Source organism: Sparus aurata, chromosome 18 (genome assembly GCF_900880675.1).
Source record: "Sparus aurata chromosome 18, fSpaAur1.1, whole genome shotgun sequence".
Lineage (NCBI taxonomy): Eukaryota > Metazoa > Chordata > Actinopteri > Spariformes > Sparidae > Sparus > Sparus aurata.
In genome coordinates this window covers 825,493-838,759 of record NC_044204.1, presented here as the reverse complement: position 1 = coordinate 838,759, position 13,267 = coordinate 825,493, and the positions used below count along the sequence as shown (strand labels likewise).

Below are 13,267 nucleotides of genomic sequence, written 5' to 3'. Positions count from 1 at the left end.
CCAAGACCTGATAAGAATTGGCTTTCAGGCAAAAATAGAAACCACGGGTGCCTTCGCACGGACCCACGGCATCCCACCGGAGATAGCAAGACCGCCGGGCACCCCATGGATTGTTATCGGGTCCAGCAAGCACTGGAGGCGGCGCAGGGACAGGAGGCAGAAACGAGGATGCCGGGCAGGACTACTAAATCAGCTTAGGAACCAACCACACAGACCTCCGCTACCATCTATCTTCCTCACAAACGCAAGATCCCTTGCGAACAATATAGATGAGCTGCAGTCACAGATCGCCTACAACTGCCACATCCGTGACTGTTGTCTTTTGATTGTTAGCGAATCCTGGCTGCGCCTGCATATCCCAAATGCTACCGTGGAGCTTGCAGGACGCACCTTTCACCGCTGCGACCGGACTGAAGCCTCCGGTAAGAGCATGGGAGGGGGACTCTGTGTGTATGTGCTTGAGGACTGGTGCTCGGACAGCAGAGTGATAGACACCCACTGCTCACCGGACGTAGAGGCCATGTCTGTTCAGTGCCGACCCTTCTACCTGCCACGGGAGCCAACGGTTGCCATAGTAACCGTTGTTTACATCCCTCCCCATGCTAACGTTAGCACAGCACTCGGCCAGCTTGAGCTCATGGTATGTAAACAACAGAGGGCTCATCCGGATGGCGTGCACATCATTGCTGGGGACTTTAACAAAGCATGCCTCAAGACTGTTCTCCCCAAATTTCACCAGCACGTCAAGTGTGCAACCAGGGGAGAAAACACACTTGATCATGTTTATTCTAACATCAAGCATGCCTACAGAGCGACCCCCCTCCCCCACCTCGGACAATCAGACCACCTCTCTCTGCTACTCAGAGCTCGTAACTCGGCCTTCAGGACGGGAGACAGAGCTCCCTACAGCACTGCCAGAGCTGACCTTAGGAGGGGCATCAAACAGGCCAAGGTCTCCTACAAGAACAAAATAGAAGGATACCTGACGGACAATAACCCGCGTCAGATGGATGTTGGTTAGGGCATCCAGGCCCAAACCAACTACAAAGGGAACCCCCCTCCCACATCCTCCAACAGCAGCAGCACACTGGAAGAGGAGCTAAACAGCTTCTTTGCCCGGTTTGAGACCACCACCACACACCTGCAGTCACTGCCTCCCCCTGGTTCCAGCACCCCACCTCTCTCTCTCCAGGAGCACGAGGTGAGAAAAAACTTAAGAGCAGTGAACCCCAGAAAAGCTGCTGGTCCTGACGGTATCCCAGGGGCGGTGATTAAAGCATGTGCAGACCAACTGGCAGGGATCCTCACCAAAATCTTCAACCTCTCCCTGACACATGCCACCGTCCCCACATGTCTGAAGGCCTCTATCATCATCCCCATCCCCAAAAAACCTGCCATAGACAGCCTTAATGATTACAGACCTATCGCTCTGATGTCTGTAATCATGAAGTGCTTGGAGCGATCAGTTTCCCAGCACATCAGAGACTGTCTCCCTCCCTCCCTCGACCCCTACCAGTTTGCCTAAAGGCAGGAACACACCAGCCCAACCGTTGGCCGTCTGAAGCGTTTGGAGAGACTCGGACGAGGTCCGGAACAAATATGTTTGGTGTGTTCGGCTCTGTCGGAAGCTTTCGGGGCCGCGCGGACGTTGTCGGATCCGACTGAGCATGCGAAGTCTGAGGAGGAGGGCCGTCAGACGTCTGAGCCATTGGATCCTCTGATTGGTTGTGTGCCAGCTGAATGGCCGTTCTGATTGGCGGTGTGCTAGCAAATCAGCGCGGTGTGTGGGAGGGGCGGAATACTGTGTGCGCTTTGTTTTTCTATGCACTCCGTTCCGTCATTCCCCGTTTTCATGTATTGCAGTAGTGGCACCAGACTAGTTGTTATGTCCGTTCAGGACGAATTAATTTGTGTAAGTTTGGTAATGCCTCGCTGCATGTTTAGTATGCAGCTGTTTTTTGTCGGAAATAGTTAAGTTTCGTTTTGATCGAAAGTAAAGAGTTGCGTGCATAAGGTTCTCGTTTACAACTCACAACACAAGCGCCACCCGCTTATTGCATCTTGCGCAAGCGCAGAACATACACGCTACTGTGGCGTAAGCAGCACGTCGAAGCGGTGTGTTCAATGCAACTTTTCTGCCGAACGGGTCAGACAAGAGGCAACGGAGTGGTTGGAGAGTGGTTGGACAAGGCAGTTGGACGTCTGGGTGGTGTGTGGGGGCCTTAAAGGGCAAACCGTTCTACAGAAGACCCATTGCCCTCACACTCCATACAGCGCTGAGCCACCTGGAGAACAAGAAGAGCTATGTAGGGCTGAAACGATTCATCGAGTTACTCGATTAACTCAACTATAAAAATTCCTCGAGGCAAAAACTCTGCCTCGAAGCCTCGTTAAATTCCTATGACGCGCACTATACGCGCAGGGATCTGATTGTTCAACACGGACCATTGTTCAGGAAGCACACCAGCGCGTCATACATTTTGAATTTAGCTGGCTGGCACAATTTAGCTCTGTATTTGTAGTGATGACGTGATGCGGTTTGACTAGATATGATGTTTAGCTTTGATGTTTTTAACCTCTTCAACCCGAGCATATATATATATATATAATATATATATATATATAGCATATATATATATATATATGCATATATATATATATATATATATGCATATATATATATATATATATGCATATATATATATGCATATATATATATATATATATATATATATATATATATGCATATATATATATATATATATATATATATATATATATATATATATATATATATATATATATATATATATATATATATATATATATAATCTATATATATATGCATATATATATATATATATATATATATATATATATATATGCATATATATATATGCATATATATATATATATATATATATATATATATATATATATATATATATATATATATATATATATATATATAATTTATTTATATTACTATTTGTTCTATGTGTTGCTTTTTTTTTATTTGTTGCTGCGGGAGCACCCTAAATTTCATTGTACTCTCCTGTACAATGACAATAAAGACTTTTCTATTCTATTATTATTAATGTTATATACCTTTATGGGGCTAAGTAAGCAATCAACCCTGCAAATGAACCCTACATATACAGAAATTCTGCTCCCAACTAAGCCCAATTTTGCAATATTACAACATTTCTCTAAAAACGTACATAAACATTTTGTCCGAGGATTGGACACCATCGGACACTCTGATTGGTTGTCTGCTGGCTGTTCAATGACCATTCTGATTGGCGGTGTGCTAGCGAATCAGTGCGGTGTGTGGGAGGGGCGGGAGTGACGATGGTAAACAAACCACTTTTCCCTCCTGCAAGGTCTTCGTATAATAACAAGCCCGAGAGCAGACATGGCTGAGCTAATGGTCACATCAGCCTAGCCATAATGATCTTTCAAGTAATGCCAAGTGTTGTTTTCCACAAATGTCTTCTCAGGTCAAACGAATACTGAGCAAATACTGTGCACGCTTTGTTTTTCTCTGATAATCTATGGGCTGCACTCTGTTCCATCATTTCCTGTTTTAATGTTTTGGATTACTAGCACGAGACTAGCACCACCCAATGTTTGGAAGACTTACTGCATCTCACACACACGCAGAATGTACACACTACTGTATAGTTGGCAGTAGTCGAGGCGGTATGTTTCAATGCAACTTTTCTGCCGATCTGGTCAGACGTTAACCTTAACCCTGTGTCACCAGTTCAGCTGATCTGTTAACATTAAAGGTTATTCTGCTCCGTGATCCTCACCTGTGTGTGTCTGGTGATGCTATATGTAAATGTGCTTGCTAGACGTGACTTGATAAAGTGACTATTGTACTATTGATTTTCTGCTATATAATTGCTGTTGAGATAAATAAAACCACCACTTGACTGACTGAATTGTTGAGCAGGCTACTCCTCCAAGAACTCAAACAGACCTCTACCTCCTTTTATCTTACGTTAGAGTTCTACTTTATTTAAGTAACACAGTGATATAACACTCACTGCAGAACACACAATAATATACAGGGATATATTCATTTAGGTCATATTGCCCAGCCCTGCTGATAATGACTTAATATTGTTGACAATTTTCAGTCTCTTCTGTTGGTGTCATTGACGGTATGCTGACACAGGTGTGGAGAGGCCCAGGTGAGTTTACCTGATGACGATCCAACAAGCTTCCTGCCACAAATCTGGGGTAATTTCATCATCATCCTCATCGTATTGATTATCTGCCAAACACATAAATAAACATGAGACATCCTCACTGATCAATATTCATCATCACTCATCAATATCTGTTGTTTTGATTTTCACAGGTTCACACGTACCAATTTCCATAATACTTAACTGGTTGTGTCTCATGCAGTGAGGGGGAGATTATTTTAAGCAAAAGATTGATAGAGAAATCTTTATCAAATAATCACACTACAACTCACTACAGGGATAAATATATTTGAAGTAAAAACAGTAAAGGGAGGGACAATATCAAACGAACTATGTGCATTTTTACAAGATAGAGGAACATCCTAATCTGGAGAAAGGGTGAGAGAGAAGATCAAACGTGATCTAGACTCAGCAGCTTAAGGTTATCACCGGTAACGTAAAGTACCAGTGGAACCGCGAAAGAAGTCGGAGAATTAACCAATCAAAACAGAGTAAACGGCAGCTATCCGGTCTCAAATCCACAGAGCGAGCGGCCGCGGCGTCCGCTCCTGCCTGCCCCAGCCGGCCCTCACACACTGGCCTGCCGCCTGCGCAGCCGCACGGGAGGGACCCTGGCGCTGCTGCAGAGGAGCAGTGGACTGCGATGACTCTGAGCAGCATGTGAATGACAATATAATATATTTCTCGCCTTTCCCCTGATGATCTGAATAAGTCGCTAAATTTGTCGCTAGTCGTTTTTTGGAAATGAAGTCGCTAAGAGGGTCTGAAAAGTCGCCAAATCTAGCGAGAAAGTCGCTAAATTGGCCGCGCGCTTAGCATTAGCTGCTGCTAGCATGCTGATCAGTTAAACGTTCTCGTTTTCAGATGGAACTAATTTGCTAATGTGTCTAAGTCTATGTTTTCAGGCGCTAATGTGAGCTAACTGATATTAGCATGTGTGTTCACTCAAACAATTAGATGCCTTCAGAAGCTAACATTAGCCAACAGCTAGGTGCTGCCGGAGGATCATGTTTTCAGATAGTGTTAACATTGTGTTAATGAAGTTTGTGTTAATAAAGTTTGGGTAGCCTTTGAGTTCATAAAATGATGGCCTTTGTGTTACTACAGTTTGTGCGGGTGTGAACAGGTAGCGGCTCACCTTCGTCCTGGTCGTACATGTTTTATCTGAAGATGATTTAGAATCCAACAAACTGAAATCTCCGACACGGCGTTGTGACGAACAGCGCGCCCCGGAACAAATATGTTACTTCCGGTCTTCTTCGTCGTTCTTTCCCCCCTCCTCCTCTTCTTCTTCTTCTGCGGAGTTTCATGGCGGTTGGTATCCGTGTGTGTTGTCGCTTTAGGGACGCCTATTGTTCACCGTGAAAACTACTAACAGTGTGTCCAAATGATCCCGAAGCTTAAACGGTCTCAAACTGTCTCAAAATGTCTAGGGCTGTCTCAAACTGTCTAAGAGTGTCCGAAACTGTCTAAGAGTGTCTGAAACTGTATCTTTTGGTCATCCAATTTTCCTTTCAGAAACGGTTATTAAAAAACAAAAAACTAGTGGTTATTTGATTTTCGTTTTAAAATAGAAAAAATAGAATTGAAATACAAGGCGTTTTTCTTTTTCATGGCCAAAAGGGGATGAGCGAAATTAAAAAAAATATTCGATTTTCATTTTCTATTTCATATAACAAAAAATGAAATCACTAGAAAACAGAAACGGAAAAAAGGCCTGTGTTTTCATATTCAGAGACCGGATGTTGTCATTTACAGGACGGTGCTGTGTAGAACAAACACTAGGCTAGTAGGCTACAGCAGGGTAATCTACCGTGACACATGGACAAGGAACTGCGGTCAAGCCGTCCGTCACGCTCCGTGGTCAAATCAGCCGCACTTAAATTTCGAGTGTACAAGTATTCTCAGCAGTATGGTAAATGCGGAGAAACCCAGCAGGGGCTGGCTCAATTTGTGGCAGCGGCACCTAGCTGCGGCATCTCTGGTGGCACCCCCAGATGCTGCAGCTAGGTGCCGCTAGCAGTCGCGGCAGATGCCGCTGTTTGCCGGAGGTGCCACTGCATGCCGGGAGGTGCCAGTGCTTGTGCCACTGTTTGCCGGAAGTGCCAGTGCTTGTGCCACTGTTTGCTGAGAGGTGCCAGTGCTTGTGCCGCTACTGTTGACATCTGCCGGGAGGTGCCACTGTTTGTGCCACTGTTTGTGCCACTGTTTGCCGGGAGGTGCCAGCAGGGGCGCTGCCAGGGATTTTGGGCCCCATGAAAAGAAATATTACTGGGCCCAGTATAGTCGGCCATAAGGCCGACGAAAATTTGTTATGCTGTTTACATAAAACTGTGCATTTTAATGATATTTTTGACTATAATTTCCTATATGTGTGAAAAGAACAACATGACAGTTACTTAGTAGGGGAAGCACTGAACACTCAGAATACAATGGAATTTAGATACATTGTCTGCAAGTCTGCAACTTTAATGGTTAAAATATATAATTCTCTTAAATTAAATTACCTGAAAATTACAAATGCATGACATACATGAATTATATAGAATTTCCTGTAATACCGTTTGAAATAGCATCACCATCACCAGATTCAGGTTTCCTCCCACCATTCTGTTTTACTGTCAGTGATTTGATCAAAAATAACAAAAGAAAATGTGATTTTCACAACCAGTACCCCACTGCTCACTGTCTCCCTCTTGTAGCCCTGCATTTAGGTCTAATTTATCTCCAAAATTACTATTATAGCAATACCTCACAATTTCTCTTTCAAACATGCACATCACACCCCCCACACACACTTAGACCAGCCACTGCACTCAATGTAAAAACTGTATGCTGTCTTACATTATGTTTTTGTTGTTGTTTTTATTAAGTTTGGTATATACGTTTATATTTTGTTAAAAAAAATCTATTAAAAATAATAATAATAACAATTTATCTCCAAAACTGTACGTGGTGGAATTAGAGTTGGGGTGGAAAAAATACATAAACGAGGCTCTATGGTCGTTGCGATTTAATATTGTTAACGTTTCTCTGATTGGATTGAGAGCAGTCACTTAGTCTGCAAGCACCAGATTATTCTCCTCATTTCCTACTGCAAAGCAAGGGGTGAGAGTCCCAAACTACTGACCAAACATAGTATTTCAGTGAGTTTATAGTTCAGTTTCAGTGATAGCTAAATTTCAACAAAACAAAATAAAGTTATAGGCTATGCTTTTTAAACCATTTAAATCATTCTGAAATAAATACAGACTATGTGTTTTTATTTCAGAATGATCTTAATTCATTAATTTCAATGTATCTTTTTTTTCCCATAATAATAGATTAATTCAACACAGAGCTGCTCACCTCCTTCCTCAGCTGTGGGTAGGCCTACTGGGGCTGGTTCGGGGGTAGGTGGGGGTACTGGGGCTGGTTCAGGGGTAGGGGGCTCACAGGGCTCACAGACAGCTGCGGCTGCTGCTGCTGCACTTGACGCGTCTGTTCAAACATGCATCATTTTTGACAGGAGGGGTGGTCAACTGATTAAATATGGGCAGCTTGCTAAACGTGAACAGTGAAATCTAAAAATCCAGAGTTTTCTTCCAAAATATGAGCTAATATGGGGAGAATAGTGAGCTAGCTTAAAAACCACAAGGTTAAGATAAACACAGACTAATGTGTTCCAGAACTTTCCACCACATGAACCAAACCCACCTTGTTTCTGGAAAAACTGGGTGACATACTGACGCCCCTTTGCTTCTCTCTCCTGCCTAATCTTTTTGTCTTTCCTTTTTTTGGCTACCCGACTTCCGGGGCATTTTGCCTTCTCTTGGTCTCCTTACTGACCGATACAGCGCACCGCGCAGCAGTTCAGTTGATCAGAGGGGTGTACTGCGAAGCCAGTTTAGTGGGTTAGCGAGGTATGTTGAGTCTAAAGCCAGGCTTTCCTGTACTACAAAGGTGGCTCTCTTTTAACCCGGCTAGATCACCATGGTAACTTATGCTTATGTAGCAGCATAGAAATAGGGCTGTCTTACTGCAGTTAATTGTGCACAGCTGACCACTAGGGCAGCAGTACATAAGTACAGCCCTCCTCCGTGCGCTGTCAATGACGCGTCACTTCCGGGTCAGAGGTGTTTGCCTGTGCAGAGCAGCGACCGAGTGCCCTATACTCCGTGCTCCGTTTGATGCCTGGTTCTCTCAGGCGGTGGTAGATGTCCGCTGCCGTGTGGGTCTCTCTCCCTCCCTCTCCCTGTGCAGGTTTGCCTCTAAAAACAGGAACGCTCATCAGCTGGCTGAAATCCACAGGTGGCAAATCACATGACCACCACCAGCTGATTGGGACCGCTGCTGTTTTGTCTCTACCACATTTATGCACGACTTTGTCTCTGCTGCTGCTTTTATATACGACGTTGTCCCCTGATCCGCCGGACTTTGTCTCCGGCAGTGACTGATTTACCGCTCCCTTCATTTTCCCGCAGCTCTGTGCTGCTTGGTGGCGCTGCTGCTTCCGGGTTGTGGCCGCAGCTGGCTTGCATGGTGCACTGCTGACATTGCACTTTTAACCTGGTTACTTTTGTCATTTTAACTAAATGATTGTGAAAAGTTAATCCCTTATTTTTGAATTATTTGTTTTGTTTTCTTTACGTTATTGTTTGGATTAAGTAAATTGCTTTCTTTAGGCAATTGTGTTTAGCTTATTTTGTGAATTTATTCCTTGCTTTCTTTTGTGTATTTTTGTTGTACATTTTGGGTCAATTATTTCCATTGTAAACTTCCTTTTTTTGTCTCCTTCTCAGTGGCTGCAGGCTGGTGGTGGTGCTGGTGACGTGGGTGGTGGTGTCCCTCCTTGTGTGCTGTGCTTCTTTTGGATTTTGGTGATATCACAGTGTGTGACTGCCACGCGTGTCTGGGTGAACCCTTTTTCTATAAGTTATCCTTCTTTGAAGTCCCCTTCCCCCTTCACTAGCTCATTTCCCGCCAGTAGGCCTCAGCCCCTGATTAGGCTTCTTCTTCATTGTGCATTAATGCCAATTTTGTGAGGATATATATATATTTATTATCAATAAAGTATTTTTGTAAGCTGTGAACCACGTGTCTTGCCTGCCGAGTGGAACGAACCTGTGTTTTTGATCACTGTAAAATAATTCCTTGGGTGCATTTCCCAAGGTGGCGTTGTTGGACAACTTGACATTGACATTGAGAGCCTTTGCCCCGCCACACTTAGCTCATAACCAGAGGCCTGTACTGCGAAGCCAGTTTAGTGTGTTAGCGAGGTATGTTGAGTTTAAAGCCAGGCTTCCCTGTACTACAAAGGTGGCTCTCTTTTAACCCGGCTAGATCACCATGGTAACTTATGCTTAACTCATAACCTGGTCCCGACCAGGTTATGTTCAGAGTTTCAGCTTAAAATCGGCTATAAAAGCGCCGCTGTTTCACTGTCTAACTCATTTGGAGATGGCGTCACCATTCATTGAGAACCCGGTGGACTTGGGAGCAAGAATAATTCGGGCAGCACTACGACGTGAGCGGCTTCTTAGAGATCGCGCTGATCCGCTGGCATTTCCTGATGAAATTCTCTATGAGCGATATAGATTTTCAGCCGAGGGAATACGGTACATTTGCTCACTTATTGAGCTGAGTGTCAGGAATGCCACTCGAAGAAGCTGTGCGCTCACTGTCGGGCAAACTGTTTGTGTAGCCCTTCGTTTTTTCGCCACGGGAACCTACTTACATTCAGTTGGTGATGCAGAAAATCTGAGCAAGAACACACACTGACAAAATGATGGGGCAGCTTGGCTACATTATACCACTTTGAATGATGTTTTTTGTATTTGGCTCTAACTTGCTGCCATGTCCGACTGCTGCTTCCACATCTTAATAAAATGCAATATGAAATATTAATTAGGCCAACCTAGTATTTATTTGTCACAGATAATGAGTAAAGTTAATTATTTCTTTGATGTGTCCATGAATAAACTGATGAACTGATCAATGTTTCACCCGTTGTAAGGCAGTGTACGCCCAAACACAAATCTTACAGGCTTGAGCTATTTTCACTGTCAAAAGGTCTTTATTGTCATTGTACAGGGACAGTAGCTAAATTTGCTTGTTCATCCCGACACAGTAATGCAAAAACAAAACACTTAACATTTATAGCTTACGCACACTCAGCCTCGCTTTCAATAAAACACACACGCGCATTCTATAACTGAGATCAGTAAAATGTGAAAACAATATAGACATCATTCAAAAATGAAAAAAGATAGTTGTTGCTTCAGTGTATTTATTTTTTAAATGGATGAGGGTTAAAAGTTGCACAATGTTGAGCTTTCAGAAATGAAAACACTAAGGGCTTAATATAATATTGACCATAATATTAATCATTGTTAACTTACGCATTTACACGGTCAGCAGTTTTCTGCCAGCAGCCCTCCCTCGCTCTATTGGTGGCGACAGTGTTACTTTTTACTGTGATGGTTTCCTTGAATTCTTTATAGTCCTGCATAATAAGAATCTGCTCATCTTGAGTAAAATATGTGGCCCGGGATCGATCCATTTTCGCACGGAAGTAGAATAATATGACGTCAAACGCCCCCTTTTATGTGAACGCACGCAGAGCACAAAGCAGAGAACCGGACTTTACAAATTAAGTTGATAACCACCGTCGCAGTACCGTTTAACTCTATTTGGGGACTTGGGGCTTTGTTGAGCTGCTTAATGAGCACAAAGCCTGGCTATGTTGAGCCCCCTTCGCAGTACTGGCCTCTGATGGTAGGACCGAACCATTTTACGTAAGGGGGGGGCTTGAGTAATGTTTCCAAAATAAACTTAGCGTTATTATCAGTGCATTAAGTGATGCATATTTAAGATTATAAACTAACAAATTAGTGTCATATTATTTTTGTCAGTATTATAAATTTTATTAGGGGCCTTTCTGGGCCCCTTTCAATGATGGGCCCCTAGAATCCTTCCCCTTATCCCCCCCTTTTCGGCGCCCCAGCTAATTAGCATAATGTGAAAAACAGTAAAATAAATAGAACCTTTGAAAGATTGACTCTATCGACACCAAATTTGGTATACGGCTTCAGGGGATGATAAGACACATTTCTACTATAAATGAGCCAGATTGGTCATAAAACGTGGCTGCAACGGACCAATGTATTTTTGCAATCGGCGGGGCTTAGAAATGATTGGCCATAATTCCACCACCATTTGCCCTATCATCACAGAACTTGGTGGGTAGGTTCACACTGGGAATCTGCCTACCAAAGCATGTTGAGCTCAACCTATAGGGGGCGCTATAAATGCTACACATGCGTATCTCAAAGACCATTGGACGGAATTTCACCAAATTTGGTATGCATGCTCTAGGGGCAAGTATTAACTAATATCTTGAGTGACATGTTGATAGATTAAAGTGGGCGTGGCCTATTCGTCATTAACCATCATTGCTTGCCTCTCCCATACACATCCATTATTATCACCACATTTCTCCCAAAATTATCATGATCATGGAAGTGACATTACTTAAACATTATAACACCTACTGAAACTTTGAAATACACGTCAATAGGTAAAATTTGAATTCATGTTTTAATGTTCAAATAAAGTCTCTATGTGAAAGTATAACAGAAATGCCATCAGCATGTAGCTGAAAACCCAATTTGGAGAAATCTGGGGCTCATCATGGGTATGTGTTGCACAGATCTTTGAAGAACACGGCGGCGGATGTCATCAAGTGCGAGGCATGATGGTCAGCGTCATTTTAACCTTCTGACTTCTTCTGTCTGCAGTTAAACTATTTCAGTCTTATGAGACCAGTAAGACCCTCAGAGACAACCAGTCATCCCTATCTGAAACGTGCCAGTCCTGCCAGTCTGAACCGGACTAATCATCCCAGTCTGAAATGTACAAGTCCTCCCAGTCTGAAACATACCCGTCCTCCCAGTCTGAACTGGGACAGTTTCATAAAAAGAAGTATTATTCCAAGTTTGAGTACTGGTCTAGTTAGCAGAGGGGCTCCATTCCTCAATCATGACTGTCAGATGAATAAGGTGGGGGAGGGGCCTCCCATAAATGGGTGGAGTCAGCCAGTGGATGGAGCTGCCTCTCTGTCTTATCCCCGCCCCCTGCTTCATGTTTCCTCCATGTTTCAGAGCAGAGAAGAGGCGCGTTCAAGTTGAACTCCTGCTGACTGCCTGCAGCAGCGAGATCTGCTGGCGACTGCAGGGGCGGGGATACAAACGCTGCTATGAAGTCGGACACTCTCTCTTCTCGTAGATGTGACTTGACTTGGCTGAGCTTGCGGTGTTTGCCTTCCTTGTCTGGGAAGAAGTGGTGGAAATTGAAATTCCATTAATGTTTGAGTAAAATCAACAACGACTGCGATCAGTTTTCTTACCTGATGCTATGGGAACTTTGCTGGCCTTTTTCTCATATTAATCTCCTTCGGAAATTATTCAATCAGAGATGTTCACAATAGTAGTCAACCAAAACATGTAGGATGAGGGAATAGAGCAGTGGAACTGCTGCCGTGTTGCATGCAGACGACCGGGATCAAGACCCGTGTCAAGCTTGTCTATCTCTATCTCTATCTATCCATCTATCCATCTATATCTCTCTATATCTATCTATCTCTATCTCTATCTATCCATCTATCCATCTATCTATATCTATCTCTCTATCTCTCTATATCTATCTATATCTATCTCTATCTATCCATCTATCCATCTATCTATCTCTATCTCTCTATATCTATATCTATATCTCTCTATATCTCTATCTATCTCTATCTATCCATCTATCCATCTATATCTATATCTCTCTATCTATCTCTATCTATCCATCTATCTATATCTATCTCTATCTATCCATCTATCTATCTCTATCTCTCTATATCTATCTATCTCTCTATATCTCTATCTATCTCTATCTATCCATCTATCCATCTATATCTCTCTATCTCTATCTATCTATCTCTATATCTATCTATCTATCTATATCTATCTCTATATATCCATCTATCTATCTCTATCTATCTCTCTATCTCTATCTATATCTCGCTC

General features: G+C 43.1%; 1 protein-coding gene and 1 long non-coding RNA gene across 2 annotated transcripts in view; one reads left to right on the top strand and one right to left on the bottom strand.

The window, feature by feature from the left end:
- The window catches only part of polr2b (RNA polymerase II subunit B), a 29,411-nt gene extending 23,907 nt beyond the window's left edge, over positions 1-5,504 (bottom strand). The window contains exons 1-2 of the mRNA XM_030395559.1: positions 5,356-5,504; positions 4,210-4,282 (exon numbers count right to left, since the gene is read on the bottom strand). Coding sequence (XP_030251419.1) covers positions 4,210-4,282; positions 5,356-5,374 — 92 coding nt within the window. The 5' untranslated portion in view covers positions 5,375-5,504. The remainder of the gene's footprint in view (positions 1-4,209; positions 4,283-5,355) is intronic.
- A 2,648-nt stretch (positions 5,505-8,152) lies between these two features.
- LOC115568356 (uncharacterized) lies at positions 8,153-9,289 on the top strand. The gene is made up of 2 exons (XR_003981373.1): positions 8,153-8,459; positions 8,999-9,289. It is a non-coding gene; the product is annotated as an uncharacterized LOC115568356 (long non-coding RNA).
- Positions 9,290-13,267: the final 3,978 nt, after the last annotated feature.